The sequence below is a fragment of the Protobothrops mucrosquamatus genome, unplaced genomic scaffold, assembly GCF_001527695.2.
Source record: "Protobothrops mucrosquamatus isolate PMUCROS unplaced genomic scaffold, P.Mucros_1.0 scaffold749, whole genome shotgun sequence".
Classification (NCBI taxonomy): domain Eukaryota; kingdom Metazoa; phylum Chordata; class Lepidosauria; order Squamata; family Viperidae; genus Protobothrops; species Protobothrops mucrosquamatus.
In genome coordinates, this window is record NW_015387020.1 from 98,770 (window position 1) to 118,850 (window position 20,081).

Below are 20,081 nucleotides of genomic sequence, written 5' to 3' on the forward strand. Positions count from 1 at the left end.
CCTCTCACAGTTACTACTATTGAGCAAGGTACCCCCTATACTATACCTGTACATTTGGTTTTTCTTGCCTAAATGTAGAACCTTACTTTTTTCACCATTGAATTTCATTTTGTTAGATAGCGCCCAGTGTTCAAGTCTGTCCAGATCCTTCTGTATCCTAAGCCTGTCTTCTGGAGTGTTGGCTATTCCTGCCAGCTTGATGTCGTCTGCAAATTTGATGAGTTCCCCATCTATCCCCTCGTCCAGATCGTTGATGAAGATGTTGAAGAGCACTGGGCCCAGAACAGAGCCCTGGGGCACCTCACTACACATTTCCCTCCATGTAGATGCGGTTCCATTGAGGACCACAAGCTGAGTACGGCCGGTCAGCCAGTCAGACAAGTGACTGTCTAGTCTCTTCTTAAAAACCTCCAGTGATGGAGTGCCCACAATTTCTGAAGGCAAGCTGTTCCACTGGTTAATTGTCCTCACTGTTAGGAATTCCTTAATTCCAGGTTGCTTCTCTCTTTGGTCAGTTTCCAACCATTGTTTCTTGTCCTGCCCTCTGGTGCTTTGGAGAATAATTTGACCCCCTCTTCTTTGTGGCAGCCCCACAAATACTGGAATACTGCTATCATGTCACCCCTGTCTCTTTTTTTCTTTAGACTAGCCAAACCGAAGTCCTGCAGCCATTCTTCATATGTTTTAGGCTCCAAGACTTTGTTCATTTTAGTTGCTCTTCTCTGAACTTTTTCCAAAGTCTCAACATCTTTTTTGTAGCATGGTGACCAAAATTAGTTGCAGTATTCCAGGTGTGGTCTTACTAGGGTTTTATAAAGCGGCACTAATACATATAGGTAATCTTCATTTATCTATATTAATTGGGAAAAGAAATCCCATTGTTGAGCAATGCATTGTAAGTTGAAAAAGAAACATGTGACCATACAGCTTACTGATGTCAGTTCCAGCAGCCCCAATTGCCATTGCTAAGTGAGGACCACACAATTGCAATTTCCTGTTGGTTTCCCCATTGCCTTTGCATAATGTGCCCATAGATTGCTGCAATGTCACAAACATGAGCCAGGCACTCCTCCCCCGTTCCCCCCTCCAAAGTGAGGCTGGCTCTATCCCTGTTGGGTTTCTGGAAGTTTTTCAAGACCTTGTTATGACATCAGTCCTGGGAGGTATGCTCCATTGTTATTAATATCTGTTGTTCTACCTTAGTTCTTGTGACCTTTTAATTTTTGCAATACAGGTAGTTCTTGAGTTACGACCACAATTGAGCTCAAACTTTCTGTTGCTAAGTGAGACATTTGTTAAGTGAGTTTTGCCCCATTTTACAATCTTTCTTGCAATCGTTAAGTGAATCACTGCAGTTGATAAGTTAGTAACACAGTTGTTAAGTGAATATGGCTTCCCCATTGACTGCGTGTCAGAAAGTTGCAAAAGGTGATCACGTGATCCCAGGATGCTGCAACTGTCATAAACATGAGTCAGTTGCCAGGCACCTAAATTTTGATCACATGTCCATATGGCTATTGCAATGGTCATAAGGGTGAAAAATGTTCATAGTTCCATTTTTTCAGTGCCGTTGTAACTTTGAATGGTCACTAAACAAACTGTTGTAAGTTGAGGATTACCTCTAATTATGTTTATATATTAACTGTTTTATAGTCTTGCTGTATGGTGCCCAAAGTCAATTTTTCATGAGATGGGCTGCTGTATAAATTTGATGGATGAATGAATATATACAGTGGTGGGATTCAAATATGTGAAGAACCGGTTTTCTGTGTGAATGCCGCTTCTGGAAGTCCATTCTGGGCCTGGGCAACAGAAAATTAGCTACCGGTTCTGCAGAAGTGGTGCGAACCAGCTGAATCCCACCACTGACTATATACTGTAAATAAATATTTCAATTCTCATGGCCTCTTCTGGAATGAAGGTTAGTTGAGTTAGTTGAGAAAATATTGTTGCAAAATCGGCTTTGGACTTTTAGCATGAAAAATATTAAGGCGGTGCTTGAAGATAAATATTTTTGCTAGGGCCATGCAGTTTTTGATCTCCAAAAAAATGCTTAGGAACATGCAAATATTGCATCTGTGACATTAAAACAGCTGGTTCCTGGGATGACCTGATCCTCAGAAAGACTAGCCACTTCAATGTGTTGCAGACAGGAGCTATTTTTATGCCCCAAATCATGTCAGAAAATGAATCCAAGGCATTCTTCAGCCCTAAAGTTAAATGGAATAAAATATGACAATTTTAACTTCCTAAATTTATTTATTTATTTATTTTTAAATATAAAGTTGGAAGGGACCTTGGAGGTCATCGAGTCCAACCCCCTGCTCAGGCAGGAAACCCTACACCCGTGGTGTTGAACCTATGGCACGTGTGCCACAGGCGGCACGCAGAGCGTCACTGATGGCACGCGAACCATTGCCACTTCGCTCCTCTCTGCGCATGCGTAGCTCTTTTGCGCTCTGCGCATGCTGCAGGGTACTATAAAAGAGGGAAGCACGCGGCAGAAAGCGAAAGCGAGCGAGAGCAGAGCAAAAGCGGTAAGTTTTGCGTCAATTTTTCGTAATCTCGCAGCCTGCTCTGCCTTGCGCAGCCCGTCCCGCGCCGTGTCCGGCCTGCCGCTAAGTTTGCACTGTTTGGCCGCAGTGGACCCGGCCCAGCAGCCCCGGAACACCCCGCCGGCACCAGCATCTTCTGGCGCCGGCATTTCTCGTAATCGCGCAGCCCACCCCGCCTCGCGCAGCCCGCCCCACCCCGTCTCTGACCTGCCGCCGAGCGGACGAGGCGGCAGCCACTGGGGGAAGCTGAGGCCAAAGAGCCCGGCCCAGAGGCCCCGGAACGCCCCGCCGGCACTGGCATCTTGCGGCGCCCAGCACTGCCATTTCTCATCTCGCAACCACCTTGCTCAGCCCACCTGTCAAGCCCCTGTGGGCTCGACATTCATGGGGGGGGAAGGCGCGTGGCCCGGCCACGCCAGCAGCTCTGGGGGGAGGCCGCCGCTCAGCTGGTCATCAGGAGCCCGGTTAGCTTTAAGTATTCTTGCTTAAAGAAACATCAGTAAGAATATTCTCCTGCAAAATACTACCATATGTAGAATATACTAAACAAAATATAAGGGGAAAAAAGCCCAGAAAAAAATTGTGATAATGAACAGTTTGGATCCTGACAGATTTGCATTGCTATACTGTTTATCAATTGCACAGTAAAATTATTTGAAACCAACATTTTATGCTATTCTAATGCACAACTGCACAAATATGAATGTAATCTCTGAGGAGGCTATCACATCTGGGCTACAAAAATTTGGTTAAAGCATTCGTCGTGTTTGCTGATATTTATTTCCTTTTAAAAACTGGTTTGATTATTCCATTTATTGTTTAAACTGGTTTAATACTTCATTTCCTTTTATTCCATTAAAACTGGTTTGATACTTCCATTTATTGTTTAAACTCATTTAATACTTCCATTTATTTCCTTTTATTCCCTTAAAACTGGTTTGATACTTCCATTTATTGCCATTTATTCTCTTAAAACTGATTTAATTGTTCTGTTTATTTCTGAGCCAGGAAACCTATAACCTCCATGCCATTTCACTGCCTCACCCGCCAGAGAACCCCTGGATCGCCCCCAATCCTGCCCAGTCCCCACAGGCATCTCTCCCCAGGAGCAACGTCGAGGTGGCCACGCCCACTTGACCACACCCATTCAGTGGCCACACCCACTTGACCACGCCCATGCTGTGGCCACGCCCCCGGCACCCGGCAATGCATAAGTGGGTTTCAGGTTGCAGTTTGGGCACTCGGTCTCTAAAAGGTTCGCCACCACTGTTCTAGAGTCTCAACGTCTTTTTTACATCGTAGTGACCAAAACTGGATGCAGTATTCCAAGTGTGGCCTTACCAAGGCATTGTAAAGTGGTATTAATACTTCACGTGATCTTGATTCTATCCCTCTGTTAATGCAGCCCAGCACTGTGTTGGCCTTTTTGGCAGCTGCAGCACACTGCTGGTTCATATTTAAGTGATTGTCCACTAGGACTCCGAGATCTCTCTCACTGTTACTACTATTGAGCAAGGTACCCCCTATACTATACCTGTACATTTGGTTTTTCTTGCCTAAATGTAGAACCTTACTTTTTTCACCATTGAATTTCATTTTGTTAGATAGCGCCCAGTGTTCAAGTCTGTCCAGGTCCTCCTGTATCTTAAGCTTGTCTTCTGGAGTGTTGGCTATTCCAGCCAGCTTGGTGTCATCCGCAAATTTGATGAATTCCCCATCTATCCCCTCGTCCAAATCGTTGATGAAGATGTTGAAGAGCACTGGGCCCAGAAAACAGCCCTGGGGCACCCCAATGCACACTTCCCTCCATGTAGATGCGGGTCCATTGAGGACCACACGCTGAGTACGGCTGGTCAGCCAGCTACGAATCCATCTGGTGGTGATGCTGTCTAACCCACATTTTTCTATCTTATCTAGTAGTAGGTTGTGATCTACTTTATCAAATGCCTTACTGAAGTCCAAGTAAATTATATCCACAGCATTCCTCTGATCCACTAATTTTGTCACTTGGTCAAAGAATGCAATAAGATTTGTCTGGCATGATCTGTTTTTGACAAACCCATGTTGGCTTTCAGTAATGACTTTGTTTGCCTCTAGGTGTTCGCTGATTCGTTGTTTGATTATCTTTTCCAGAATCTTCCCAGGTATTGAGGTCAGGCTGATAGGTCTGTAATTTCCTGGATACATTTTTTTCCTTTTTTGAAGATGGGAACTACATCAGCTCTTTTCCAGTCCTCTAGTAGTTCCCCAGTACTCCAGGATAGTCACAAGCTGATAAACATTGAGATTCAAAAGTAATTTATACAATGTTGCATACTTTCAATTTGTAAGCATAATAACCTGGCAGACCATCAGGATCTTTGCCCTTAACCATCCTTTTGTTGCTATGTTCAAATCTGTATTATTATCAGGATAGTATTAGAATTACTGCATCAATTAGTTTTGTAGAATTGTTTTACACAGTAGATAACTATGTGAAATAATACTGGTATTCTGATGACTCTTGGAAAGTTTATTCATTTATCTTGGATTAGGCATTCAAAATTGCACTTGTATTAATAGCACTTTTTATCTGAAAGCCAGATATGAAAATGAAAGAAAAATCTTTCTAGTACATAATGGTTTGTTCAATAAAGGTTATTTAGGTTAAAAGTAAGTAAGAAAGCTTAAACAGTTTAAATTAAAAAATAATCCTTTTAAAAAACAAAAAGAGCAGCAATACTGTTACCAGGAATATGAATATTTGATTTGAAGCAGCAGCATGAATGTAACATTGAATAAAGTGTTAGGATACACTTTAACCACTAGCAACCACTTGGCTCTTTTTTAAACCAATTCAAGATCTCAGAATTAGCTTCTGGGAATATAGTAGGAATGCTCTGACTCTTCCTTCAGACAGCAACATACTACTACTACTACTACTACTACTACTACTACTACTACTACTACTACTACTAATAATAATAATAATAATAATAATAATAATAATAATAATAATAATAATAATAATAATAATAATAAAGTTGGATAATCTTATGATGGTACAATATTCAACATTATAGAAGTTGAAGACACATACAAAGTGTTGAGTGTTGGACTGTTTTAAACACATGAAAATTCTTTTGGCTCCTCTCCAACAAAAAGCTTCCAGAATTCCACAAATTTTAAAACTGTGAAATTTTTTCAGCCAAGAAAATCAGAACATGCTTTGATCCCATATATTACATGATTGCCGCTCAAAAGCAGACCTCTATTGGCAATAAGGAATTTTTTTGGGGTGGAAGATACATTTAGATAATGCTATAGATCAGTGATGGCGAACCTATGGCACGCATGCCAGAGGCGGCACTCAGAGCCCTCTCTGTTGGCACACGCACCGCCAGCAGCAGGTGCATCAGGCCACCACTGCCGCCCGGAGCAGGAGCCCCACCCAGCACAAAGGAGGCGAAGCGGCCGACTAGCAAGCTCGAGTAGAGGTGGTAGAGCAGTCACCAATCATTGTTGATTGGTGGACTGGAAGAAAAGGGAGGGGAAGCATTTTACATGCATGCATGCATGGGGCCGTGAGCACGCATGTGCTGCAAATGGGGCAGGGCTAGTGCCTGCGTGATACTCACTAGCCCTGCCCCGTTCTTGCATGGTGCAGCGCCTTGTATCTGCACCCCATGGCATGGCCGTTTTTGTGCCCTTGGTTTTTGCGTGCCAGAGGCAGCCCTCAGAGGCACCTCTCTGCCCCCCCATGAAGGCACCACAATGCTGATGCGGCCCTGGCACTTTGCAATAAATAAGTGGGTTTTGGGTTGTGGTTTGGGCACTCAGTCTCTAAAAGGTTCGCCATCACTGCTATAGTTTTACAAAATGGTTACAATGTGTGCATGCTTGTGTCAAGTCAGATAAACTGCTCCCTAATACTCTCTTTAGGTCCTCAGGATATAATCAGCTCTGCTGTATGTCCATTTTTTTTATAGACTTGAAAGTATATTTGCAAATTAGACCATATGCTGCTGCCACTCATATTTTCATTTTCTAACAGTGGTTGGTGCTTAGATCTCCAACTTAATTTTAGAAAATATTAGACTATCTTTAAAATAGTAAGTTGAGAAGTGCAGAGCTTGGTTGGCACAAAGAAAACTATCTGCAGCTGCACTGCTACCAAGAGGTAACAAGTTTTCTACCTTATAGAATTCTAAAGGGCCTATTTAAAAGAAACTCTAGAAATTATTGGAAATAGAAGGAAATTATAATTACATATTCTCCTGCATTCTAGGTTCGATCTCTTTTTAACAAGCTTCCACCCATTACTTCTTCTCCTGCTCTCTGGTGCTTTGGAATAAGTCAATCTTCTCTTCTCTGTGACAGGAAGACAGCTATCCTATTATCCCTATCATCCCTCAAGTACAGGAAGACAGCTATCCTATCATCCCTAATCTTAGAAGAGGTGGGATGGCTCAGTGGCTTAATGATGCTGGAGATGGTTTCTGCTCCAGTGGTTCTGGTAACTCACCTCAGCTTCTATCCACCTAACAGTTCGAAAGTATGTTCTAGGCAAGTAGATGTTAAGAAAATGATTGGTCCATTAGTGGCAAGAAGGTGACAAGCAACAGGGAGAAAGCAGAACTTCTTAACTCATTTTTTGCACCCGTCTTTACACAAAGGGAAAAAACAGTCCAACCATCAAAAACAGTACCGTAAAAAGCAGATTAGAAACACAAGTTAAGATAGGCAAGAAAATGGTAAGTGAGCCCGTCCACCCTAGATGAGTTCAAATCACCAGGACCAGATGGATTATACCCCAAGGTTCTGAAGGAACTGGCAGATGTGATCTCAGAACCATTGAACTATATATCTTTCAAAGATCCTGGAGCACTGGGGAACTACCAGACTGGAAAAGAGCTGATGTAGTTCCCATCTTCAAAAAAGGGGAAAAAATGAATCCAGGAAACTACAGACCCATCATCTTGACCGCAATACCTGGGAAGATTCTGGAAAAGATAATCAAACAACGAATCAGCGAACACCTAGAGGCAAAAAAAGTCATTACCAAAAGCCAACATGGGTTTGTCAAAAACAGATCATGCCAGACAAATCTTATTGCATTCTATGACCAGGTGTCAAAATTAGTGGACCAGAGGAATGCTGTGGACATAATTTACTTGGACTTCAGTAAGGCATTTGATAAAGTAGACCACAACCTACTACTTGATAAGATAGAAAAATGTGGGTTAGACAGCATCACCACCAGATGGATTTGTAGCTGGCTGACCGGCCATACTCAGCGTGTGGTCCTCAATGGAACTGCATTTACATGGAGGGAAGTGTGTAGTGGGGTGCCCCAGGGCTCTGTTCTGGGCCCAGTACTATTTAACATCTTCATCAATGATTTGGATGAGGGGATAGATGGGGAACTCATCAAATTTGCAGACAACACCAAGCTGGCAGGAATAGCCAACACTCCAGAAGATAGGCTTAAGATACAGAAGGATCTTGACAGACTTGAACATTGGGCGTTATCTAACAAAATGAAATTCAATGGTGAAAAAGTAAGGTTCTACATTTAGGCAAGAAAACCAAATGCACGGGTATAGTATAGGTGGTATCTTGCTCAATAGTAACTGTGAGAGGGACCTCGGAGTCCTAGTTGACAAACACTTAAATATGAGCCAGCAGCTTGCTGCAGCTACCAAAAAAAGTTAACAGAGTGCTAGGCTGCATTAACAGAGGGATCAAGATCACATGAAGTGTTAATACCACTTTACAATGCCTTGGTAAGGCCACACTTGGAATACTGCATCCAGTTTTGGTTACCACGATGTAAAAAAGATGTTGAGACTCTAGAAAGAGTACAGAGAAGAGCAACAAAGATGATTAGGGGACTGGAGGCTAAAACATAAAAGGAATGGTTGCTGGAATTGGGTACGTCTAGTTTAATGAAGAGGATGAGGGGTGATATGATAGCAGTGTTCTAATATCTCAGGGGTTGCCACAAAGAAGAGGGAGTCAAGCTATTCTCCAAAGCACCTGAAGGCAAGACAAGAAGCAATGGATGGAAAATTAACCAAAGAGAGAAGCAACCTAGAACTAAGGAGAAATTTCCTGACAGTTAGAACAATTAACCAGTGGAACAACCTGCCTCCAGAGCTGTGAATGCTCCAACACTGGAAGTTTTTAAGAAGAGACTGGACAGTCATTAGTCCAAAATGTATAGGGTTTTCCTGCTTGAGCAGGGAGGTGGACTTGGTGACCACCAAGGTCCCTTCCAACTTATTATTGTTGTTGTTGTTGATAAAATAGGTACCACTTTGGTGGAGGGGGGGACGAGCTGGTGCTCGTCAGAATGCTCTCTGAACCTTCCCAGTTGCAGTGCCCATTTACGAGATGGCTCCGAGAAGGGAGTAGGCCTGGATGACACTACAGGAAGAGCCGCTTGTCTTTCTGGTACGAAGCCAGCTCGCTCTCTTATGGTGCATAATGGAAAGTACACAAACTTTTCCTACACCAAAGCTAGTATCATGGCAGTCAATGAAATTGCATTGTAGCTTCTGGCTAATTAACAATGCCATATGCTAATAACCCGTAATTCTTCTCTTTAATAGAAATACCTAGACTTCCGGTTCCGGAACGCGGCGACACCGGTTGTGCCTGGAGACTTGTCTCTGTGCTGTCCGGAGTTTCCTTCACCGGTAGACCCCCCAGGGGGTCAAAAGTCGCCCTGGAGGGGCGACCACCGAGGAGGAGGCTTGCTGGTAGATAGGGAGGGTGGCAGCTCCCCCCAAGTCTCCAGCTATCTCCTTAGGGCCGACGGAGCAAAGATCAGCCTGTAAGATGGCCGATCACCCTGCTGCACCAACCGAAAGTCACATCGTCATCTAAGCGTTAAAGACCCACCGCGGATGATCCGGGTGAGACCCCTTTTGTTCCTCCCCACACCCCATGCTGTTTTTGCCTGTAGAAGCTGTTTGTGCTATTATTTCCCCGTCTGGAGAAAGCGGCTTTGGTAATCGTGGGAACAAACACGTTTTATAAAAGGACAGAAAAAACAAATCAATATTCATTTAAAGACTATATTCTATCTCTACCTACATTGAGCTGCAGAAAAAACTGTTTTTTGTGTTTTTTGGAGCGGTATTATATCGGCAGAGTATTTTTTGTTCTATTCTTCCTTTAAAAAATAGAAAAAAGAAAAAAAATGGTGTTTGAAGAAGTCTTTTTAGCTTACTGAGGACACCTACTGGTCAAAAATTAATATTGGATTTTAGTCTATCTGGAGATNAGATGGTTTTGGCCTTCAAACTGTTTTTCAAGAGAAAAGATAATTTGAGCTAGCTGTGTGATCTGTGGGGGTGGACAATGTTCAATTTTAACTTTCACTAAAAAGGAAAAGGATTTTTTTTTCAACTATTGCTAAAATGGAGAAGCCTCAACCACACTTAAACTGTAAACTTATACTGGAAAAGATCTATGAGGCTAAAGAAGAAATATGTACTACAATAAAAGAGGCTACTATAAAACTAAGAGCCAGAATCTCTACTTTAAAACTTAAAACTGACTCTCAGATTGCACTTGACTACTCCACAAAACAGATTATACAAGAAGAGGACTTAACTGAGGATAAAGAGAATTTTACTTTGCCCTACAAGCAAGACCAGGAAAAGCAAAGACTGAATTTTGAACTTTTGAAGCAACGAGGCCCTATGGACAAGAAAAATAGAGGATCAAACCAGAGATCAAGACGGCCTGCATTGAATCAAGTGACACTACAAGCAACAAAAAGAGACCTATCTTCTGGAAGGGAAGCCTTATTATGGAAACCTACTTGGCAAAAGAGGAAAGCTAGAATAAGATTGAAAAATGAAATTTAAAGTTTTTTAAATTGGATTAAAGGCAACCTAGAACTATGGACTGATGTAAGGACTGAGATCATGAGTTTGAAGTAAAAAGATGTTCTAGAGTTGGAGTGAATTAATAATTAATTGAATGTTAATTCAATAAGATGACTTGTTTGTTTTATAACATGGATGTTTAGCTATGACTTAATGAATTGAAATGATTTAAGGTTTGATATTAATTTGTCAGCTCAGAGATTAATTGAAAGATTAGATACGCACAGAATAGATTGATAAATACATATACTTAGATGTGTTTAGGATAGATTAATAATTTTGCTTAAAATGAGATATTTTTATATAATGGATTAAAGACAATTTAGAATATTAAGAATGCTTTTTTTAGAATCTGAGGTTTATTTCTATGAAAATTATATGACATGATTTAAGGTATGATATTATTTTTCTAGCTTGAAGAGATTGATTAATTGATGGATTTGATAGGCACAGGACAGATTAATTTTTTACTCCAAATAAGGGAGATTAATGGAAGAAGTAAATAAGATCTTGATAAAATTAAGAAAGTAGAACATACGTGGAAGGGATAGTTGAATTGAAAATGTTTTTATTTAAAGTTAATTTGATTATGGTATTGTAAACTAATGAAGCTTAAAAACAGGTTCAGGTTGAATACACTTAAGCTAGAATTGGATATTTTAAATATACTATGCTATTGGAGGGAAAAAGAGAGGGAATATTTGATGTATTGATTGTATTATGTATATATGTTTTGTTTTGGGCTGTTTGATTACCCCAGCACCACGGTGTGTCCTGAATATGTTGTTCTAAAAAACTAAAAAACCAATAAAATTTGTTTTAAAAAAAAGAAGAAATACCTAGCTCCCTCAATTGTTCGTTATACGATTTTAGCCTTCAGAACCTTTATTGATCAGACCCATTTTTCCTTTGGGAAGTCTGAGCTACTTTACTTATCATCACTGGAACACCTAATGAAGTCCTTTCTTCAGATGTCTGTGTGTGTACTTCCTGGGGGAGGATATGAAATCGATTGCACAATTCTAGAGAAGGCAGGGGCTATCTTCTCATATTTTTTTCTTCTTTGTGTGACATGCTGCCATTGCCCTTGCTTTTCCTTTTCACATTCCTTGATGTGTTCTTTGGATAGAGACCTCTGATTTTAATAGTTCTCAGTTTTTAGATTATGCTGCCAAATGACTGGTTTTCAGCAGCTTAATTAATTCTCTCAGAATTAACATCTGACCTCCCCATCCAATGACATCATTTCTAAAATCCAGGAGTCCCTGCAAGCCAAAACCATTTTCATAATTAAGTGCAGCCCCAATGCCAGACTCTGCAACTCTATTTTAGAAATACAGTAAAGCAGTACAAATACAGCAAAATTCAAATTTATGTTAAGCATTCTATAGAAGTCAATAATACTTCAAACACAAGCAAAGTCAGATTTAATGAAGTATGTATAGATCTTTATTATTTCCAGACACAAAGCAGTTTGTATTCACTGGCAATGGCTTTTGCAGTTTTACCATTAAATGGTAAGAAAGCTGGTTTGCACTATGAAAATATTTTGGGGAAATTCCTGAGCTTCATTTCTTGAAGCAAAGATGTTTTAAAAGGAGAAAATATAACTTTGAACCTGAACATCACGCACATATATATTACTTAGCTGAAAGGCCCTTCTTCAAATATAGATGCCTCAAAACTCCATTTATGGGGGGGAAAATCAAATACTGATACATCAAAAATTTTGTAATCTACTTTCTTGGAAGTACCCTTCCCACCCAAATGTTGGATACTTGCTTTGAAATGTAGCAGAGCTTCAAAACATGTAAAAGAATAAACATCATGACCTTCAAGGTCAGGAAATAATGCAGTTGGCAAAAATAGCAAAGAAGACATCACAGCACTATATAAAAATATGGTTGCATCTAGCACCTGTTGAGATAGCATAAAATCCTGCATGGAATTACTGAGTTCTAATGAATCAAGTATGTAGTAACTCATCAAGTTTACAGTTCTTATTAGAAATATATACATGCCGATTTCTAAACAGAAACTGCTATGATTACAGTCATTACCAATAAAAAGAACTGGATACTAGAAATAAGTGAAAGTAATCTATCACGGTTTCAACGTGAGCAAGAACAATAAAAATTGACAGCTAAGAAACCATTGACAATTAAGTCACAAAAAGATGTTTTGAAAAGAGTAGTTATGAATTCTTTAATTCTTCAAATCATTCAAGTAAAAAATTCAATTTCCTTTCTCTCTGCGAGATAGGCAAAGCAGAGATTACTGCAGTTCTTTTTCCAAAATAGCCCTTAGAAAAAGATAACTCCTCTATTACCTACTTCTTTGGTTGCTCAAAGATCTCTTCAGATGTTTCTGTTTCTTCCCGGTCCTCTTATGGCTGTGGTCTCTTTTATCCTGGTCTCTGTTGCTACTAAATGTCTTTCTCTGTTGTGTATATTCCAAATTTGGGCTCCTCTGGTGAGGACTGCTACTCTTTCTAGAGTGTTTTTTATAAGGGTGCCTATCTTTTCTGCATTTCTCATCCTCACTACTTAAGTCTCTTCTGTGTCTGCTTTTTTCAATTTTATTTTTGCTCTGGTGATTACAAACGTCACTGTCTCTGTATGAATGACTTCTCCCCTTGCTTGGCTCTCTGTTGCATTTGCCTTGTTCTATGAGGGAGTTCTTATAAAGGATCTTCTCATGATCCAATGTGCTGTTGTGTTGCTGATTTGCAGGTACATTGGAAAGGACACCCAAACTATTTTCGTCAGAAACCTTATCCTTGTTGTTAATATTGATCATAGTGTCTTGAAGATCTTCCTCATGGACGCTCCCATTTAAGTACTTTGGATGAGGGAAATTTTCATTAGCTGCTATGCTGCTTTGACAAATGTGGAGTGGTCGAGACAAGATGGACTGCTCTGAGGTAGATGTGATGCAATGGGGAACACTTGCAAGGTTTTTCCAAGTGGGAGACTGCACTATATTAGGGTCGGACTTTTTCACAGGAATTATTTCCATTTTTTTGCTCATAAGGTTGTTGAGCAATTTCTCTCGCAATTCCCTTTCTTTCCTCTGCAGTCCAAGAGCTCTTTCTTTTTCTTCCTCTACTCGTCGGAGTTCTGCCTCTTGCAGTTTTCTCCTCTCTTCCAACTGCTGAAGGCGGATTTTTTCCTCACTATGTTCCTTTTCCAAAAGCTTTACTACCTACCAATATTGAAGAAAAAGAAATATATACTTTCCATAATAAAATCAACTGCATAAGTTCAAAAAAAGAATGTAATAAACAAGCATATTTATTTAATAAATCTAAAACAAGTTTTTGATCTATATAAAGTGTAAATAAAATTCAATTGCTCCTGAGATAGATCATCCTAAAGCAGTGCCTAGGAATTAACATGAATCAACCTCAGACATCAGACTGAAAGTTTATTTACTCCTTATACTTTTACATGAAGAGATTTTAAGAAATCTCCATCAAGGGATGTCATCACGTTACCTGAGTGGATTTATTCTTTCTGACAAAATTGTTAGAAGGCATTGCTAGAATTTCAATACTTCATATAATACCATTATAGTATTCACATCCTAAAGTAGGGACAATCTGATACTATGAAGCTGACAAATTAGGTTTTCTTAACCAAAAACTCCTTAATATAATGACAAGATTATAATATGGGTTGAACTCTTGTATACTGTACTCAATCAAGTAGTTTTGATGACCACAGTTGAGGAAACTGAAACAATGGAAATTCTAGAAGAGAGAGGACTTTGATATCCAATCCTGATGTTTGCCCCTTTTGCCCCTCCGCTTTTAATTGGATTGATTTTGTTATATAAGAAAACACAACTGGCATATTAATCCTCCAAACAAGAAAGGAAAAAAGGAGACAGGAGATTTAGCCTAGAGAAAAAAACCCAGTGCTTACATAAAAATCAGTAACTGGTATAGTGACTTTTACAACTGGAAAAAACAGGAAATCAGAAGCATCTGACAAATGATATGCATGTCTTTAGTTAAATTATAGGTACATATTTAACATATGCCACTACAAATATTCTTTTCTTGGAGTGCAGGGCATTTTTTTATTAAAAAACTGAAGAAAAAAAGCTACCTTGGCTCTGCTCAGTAATTCAGCAATTAGTCTAATGGACTGAAGATTTCTTTGAGCTAAAAGCAGCTTCCTCTCTTCTAGTTTTATTTTTTCTTGTAATTTTTTTTGCTCTTCAGCTTGAAGTTTTTCAAGTCTTTTCTTGTTTCGACGTATTTCGCGATCTTTTTGTTTCTGCTCTCTCTTCCTCAATTTTTCTTCTCTTTTTCTCTCTCTTTCTAACTCTTCAAGTTCCTTCTGTTTCCTAGAAAGGCATATTATGTTACAATTTCAGGTGTTCATGTTTCAAGCAGAAAACTACTATTACTTATATTTGAAATTCAAACATATTCATTTGAAGGTTAAGGCAATGTAAAATTGTTTTATCAGCCTTAATTGAATTGTCTCAAGTTTATATCTTTCTATACATTTTATATCAAATCTAATATATAACAATAATTTGCCTTATTCTAGCCTAAGGCATACAGACTTATTGTTTTTCTACTAAAGAAAATATGGTGAGAACCAACGTATCATGTCATTTCTGCAAATAACATACAGATTTTGTGTTTCTCATGATTTTATATTTAAATTTGCATTATGACAAACAGGTAAAAAATAGAGAATATGAGCAATTTTCATGCCACTTACAAAATGGAATCCCAATGGAACTATTGTCAAAACTAGCCTTACAAATGATTGGAGGCTTCTGTATTCTGAATATGTTCAACAGTAGACCTCAGTGAACTTTATAATACCTTAAATACATGCATATGGATGATAGAAATCAACCTAGATTTAATATCTCAGGTTAATTATATGTATAAGAAAATATCTGGTACACTGAGATACGTTTACTGAGATAGATTTACTTTATTTTAATGTGTAAAAGCTAATAGTATATTATGCTGATAGCTGACATATGCATAGAATTTTTCTAACATATTAATTTAGATCTGTAACTGGCCAGATTACAATATCTGAAAATATATTTTCCTATACATCTCATGAAATATAAATTAGTTTGAAATATCTTCAGAGTCTACAAACACACATACCACCTCCAATATACATATAAATTTGGCAAAGATTTGGCAAAGTTTATAATCTAGTATTTATAATATTTCCTATGAAAGATTGACACCTACCTTTCTTCCTCTTTTTGTCTTTCCTCTGCTTCCTTTTCTTTACGTTTTTGCTCTTCTCTTTGTTTTTCAAGCTCTTGGAGCTTCTGTCTTTCCAGCTGACGTTTCTTAATTGATGCATCACTCAGGTGTTTTGTGGAATCAAATGAAACCTTTACAGACGTAGGTAAAAAAATTTTTTATTAAAGAACCTCAGATCAGATCTGGATTAAAACAGTACTACACTGAACTAACTCAGAGCAGGACAGAGAATTTTAAACAATACTATGAAAATAATCCTTTTTCAGTGCAACTATTCAATCAATAGCCATTACATAAATGGCTATTGATATTTATAACCAATGATATTTATAACCAGTTAAATTAACAAATGAATTTATTTACTGTGGGAGAAAGAGAGACCTTGATTTTTTTAATAGAGCACTTTTTATTCTTTTTTTAATTGTGCCATCAGCCTCCATCTATTTTAATGGTGTTCAAAATAGCTGTAAAAGTTTTTAACCTAATATTTTAAAATATGTTGAACTATTTCTAAATTATCAATGTCATGTAAAATAGGAATTTGAAATAGAAATTTATTATATGTAGATCAAATAAACCAGCTTCAAATATAATTCCAACTAAAATAAGAAAAACAGTTTTAATTAAAATATTAAACCATACAGAGTACCATCCAGAAATTTAATAATACATTGAAATGTACTGCCTTTTACAATCCATTTGAGCGCAGCTAAGTCTCTAATAAAACTATGCACCTAAGACTGAGGGCACTATAGAAAAGGCCCTGTCATATGTGCCTGCTACTGTGGTCTTAACATATGGGTATGGCTCTATCAAACAACCTGTCTTCAAACTTATGCACATTTATCTTGAGAAACTCTATTGAATTTAGTGGGAGTTGCAAATGAGTCCAGATGGTCCTCATTTAATGACCACTTGTTCAACAACTGCTCGAACTTGGCGCTGAAATATTGTTCATTAATTACGACTGGCCTTCATATTTATGAGCATTGCAACATTCTATGGTCACTATTTGCAACCTTCTCTGCCAGTTTCCAACAAGAAAAATCAATGTGGAAGCTGGCAATAAGTCGCAAGTTTTGGTCATGTGCCCACTTAGCTATACAATGAGGACTGCCAGAACTGCTGTCACTAAGTGTCATGGTCACATGTTTTTTTAACGTATGATTATATCATTCAATGGAATTTCCATTCCCAATTAACATTAAATGAAAACTATATGCATTTTTTTAGAACTGTATATCATGCAAATTAATGTCTGCAAACAATCTAAACACAGAAAGGGTAACCTCTAAATCAAGTGTGATCGCTACCACAGCCGAGTCTCTAATATAAATTTTAAACTACTGGCAAATGTGCATTTTGCAAGGAGACTCCCCTGAGCTATTCTAAGGGAAATGCCTACTTACGTAACAGTACTATTCATTTATTTATTAGATTTATGTGCTGCCCATCTCATCTAGAGGCAGCTCTTCATAAAACTATTTTTGTCTATTTTCACACAGCCTACATAACTCATGAATTACTCAAGAGCCAGGTGTAGAACCACAGTATCCCTACAACAAACACATAACCTTGAAGTAGGAGACATGAAATTTTGCCTTTTCTGCAACTTTGGAAGTTTCAGATGACTAAATAGTGCCTTAAGGGTACAAACGTTTAAGGCACCATCTTCATATCATAAAACCTCTAAAGTCTTCAAAGAAAATTAGGGCATTTTTTTTTGCTATGGAAGGCTTTTAGGACCAAATAAGCCTCTCCAATGTGTAAGCCAACTCTAACCAAAAGAGGCCAAAAGTGTTGCTCTGACTTTCCAAAAACATCATATCATTTGGACAGCTCTCTTGCAAGTCATGAGAAGAATAAATAAATAAGTTCTGATTGCTAGCTGAAGACAGTTGACCATTTTGGATTTATGCCATTAGTGCTTTTCCCTTTTGCTTGTAAAGTATGTACACAGAGGGAAAAATACAAAAAGCAAATATTCAAATGGCACAATGGATTTATATTCATTAAGAGATGGATATTTATCAATAGTATTTTAAAATATCCTCCTTAGAAAAATATACTTTTTAATTCACTTGCATTTCCTAAACTTATAGTTAACTGATGACAGCATATTTAATATGTACTTTATCATTTAAATTTGGAACATTACCCTTTTAAAGTTATAAACTTCCTCTACTATCTCTTGCAATTTAACAGATACCTGCTTGATTATTTGTAGAAAGCTAATATATGAATATTTGATAAGTAATTTTGAAGACTTGCTAAAATATGTTGCATTTTATTATTTTCACCCCTTGGAGGAAAAATAGTTTCTGAACAGAAATTAGCAGAATACCTGCCTGAAATTGAATGATTTTTCAAAAATGAAGAGTTCAGCGCTACATCACCTTTATGTTGCAAGCCACCGCTTTGCCATCTTCACCTTTGTACATCAACTTCATCCCTCGCAAAGCATTCATAGCCTTGATGAAACCTGCATATTCTTCATATTGAATGTAGGCTTCAAAATTCAAATGGCCTCCAAAACTGAATGTATGAAAATTTCTGCCAGTCATTTCTTCCCTATATGGATCCAACATTGGTATATCCACATTACGTATTTCTCCAAATTTGCTGAATACTTTAATGAGAGCTTCTTCACTTGGTTTTTCTGAGCCAGAGTCTTTTAATGCAAACCATTTGCAAGGTAAGCCCTCCAAATGGATAGTATCTGGTCTTTCTCCTGGCAAAGTTTCATTCATATCTTTTGCATCACGGAAAAAAGAATCCCAGTCATGTCGTGTAGGGAAATCAATTTTATATTCTGCAGCACGGACTTTTAAAATATCAGAAAAGCCACTAAGTTTGATAGTTTTGCCATCTAGACATGCAAGGAAGGATTTAACTAAGCACTTATTTTCTACTTCTCCTTCAAATCGGATGAAATCCATGGTGCTTTTAGAAATCCGTAGTGTTGAGAACTGATGAGTATGCACCATTCCTTTTAATCTTTCCATTACCTCCCAGTTGGAAATGGATTTCCCTGGTTGCTTTAACTGTGGAAGTGCCACACTGATAGTCATTTTTGTAATGGGCTTAAGGTATAAACCATATGAAGCACAAAGCTCTACAGCTTCAGAAGTATCATGAACTATTGTTGCAGCTGCCATAACTACAATAATAATAATAAAGCCTGCAAGGAAAGTAAGCTGCTTATCTATATTGTAGGCACTGGTAAAAAATGGTCCTCTTTCTAATATAACTGTTCATCTTAATGGTTTCGTAAAAATTACATTGATGGTTATAGAACAGATCCTATTTCTTTTACTGTTACAATGTCTGTCTAGTCTGCAAAAATGTACTTGAATATTCCAATCTCAAGAAACATAAAATATGAATTTTCCAGATGAATTTTAAAGCTATGGGAGGAATTAGTTTTTATAAGGAGAAAAGAAAATATTTTTTCTAGAGCTATGGCCTTCAGACAGATTGCAGATTACAGGATGGATCACAAGCAAGAGAGAGGAGTTCCAGGGTTTTCAGAAGAACACAAATCTAAGAAAAAATGAAATAGATGAATTACAGGCTTACAGAATTTTTATCAAACATAGAATTGTTCATGAAAACCTAGCAGACTTTTAGATGTTAGACTAACCTTTAAATCACTTTTTGAAACATTCAATTTAACCCACAATCCAAACATTCCATGAAAAATTATAACTCATAAAACAAAATATAATAAAGCAAAGTAAAATTTTAAAAAAATTAAATGCCACAACTTTAAGCCATTTAAAGACAAAAATGCATAGTCAAGTTATATTAAATCCCAATGACTTACATATTTATCTAGAAATAAGTGAATTCAACAGAACCTGATTCTAAATAATACATATGCATTTCCAAGAAAATATGTGGGCAAGATAAAGTTTGTTCTAAATTAAACTGAGCAAAATTTATGTTTATATGTGTATCAAGTTACATCCTCAGCAAAATGAATTACTTAAAGGTACAAATGCTTCTTAAAAGACACAAAATTGGCTTGTGTTAATTTAATTAAGCTTAAAATTGTGCTACTAAAATTAAAAAGCAAATTTCAAGAACTAAATAAGAGGAAGAATATTCTACCTCACAATATATTAGTAAAATAGGGTTGAATTACATCAAAAATCAAGATAATTATTTACAGATGCCAGAAGATAACCCAAAGTAGCCATTGCTGCATAATTTTAATTAAAAAATGTCCAAATCCTGCTTTGATTTCTTTTCCTTCTCAGCAGGTGTTATCATTTAAGTTGGGACCTGAACAGTAGGAATTTCTACTGCGTTTATAATTAAATTTCATTGAGCCATCATGGAATGCTTCATTTGTAAAAAAAAAAAAAAAAAAAAAAAAAAAAAAAAAAA

The 20,081-nt window shown here is 37.8% G+C and overlaps 1 protein-coding gene and 1 pseudogene across 1 annotated transcript in view; both read right to left on the bottom strand.

The window, feature by feature from the left end:
* LOC107289687 overlaps positions 1 to 2,704 on the bottom strand; it is a 15,652-nt pseudogene extending 12,948 nt beyond the window's left edge.
* A 9,155-nt stretch (positions 2,705 to 11,859) lies between these two features.
* AKAP17A (A-kinase anchoring protein 17A) overlaps positions 11,860 to 20,081 on the bottom strand; it is a 9,298-nt gene continuing 1,076 nt past the window's right edge. The window contains exons 2-5 of the mRNA XM_015818478.1: positions 18,086 to 19,232; positions 15,672 to 15,820; positions 14,548 to 14,788; positions 11,860 to 13,639 (exon numbers count right to left, since the gene is read on the bottom strand). Of these exons, the coding sequence (XP_015673964.1) occupies positions 12,761 to 13,639; positions 14,548 to 14,788; positions 15,672 to 15,820; positions 18,086 to 18,847 (2,031 nt within the window). The 5' untranslated portion in view covers positions 18,848 to 19,232 and the 3' untranslated portion in view covers positions 11,860 to 12,760. The remainder of the gene's footprint in view (positions 13,640 to 14,547; positions 14,789 to 15,671; positions 15,821 to 18,085; positions 19,233 to 20,081) is intronic.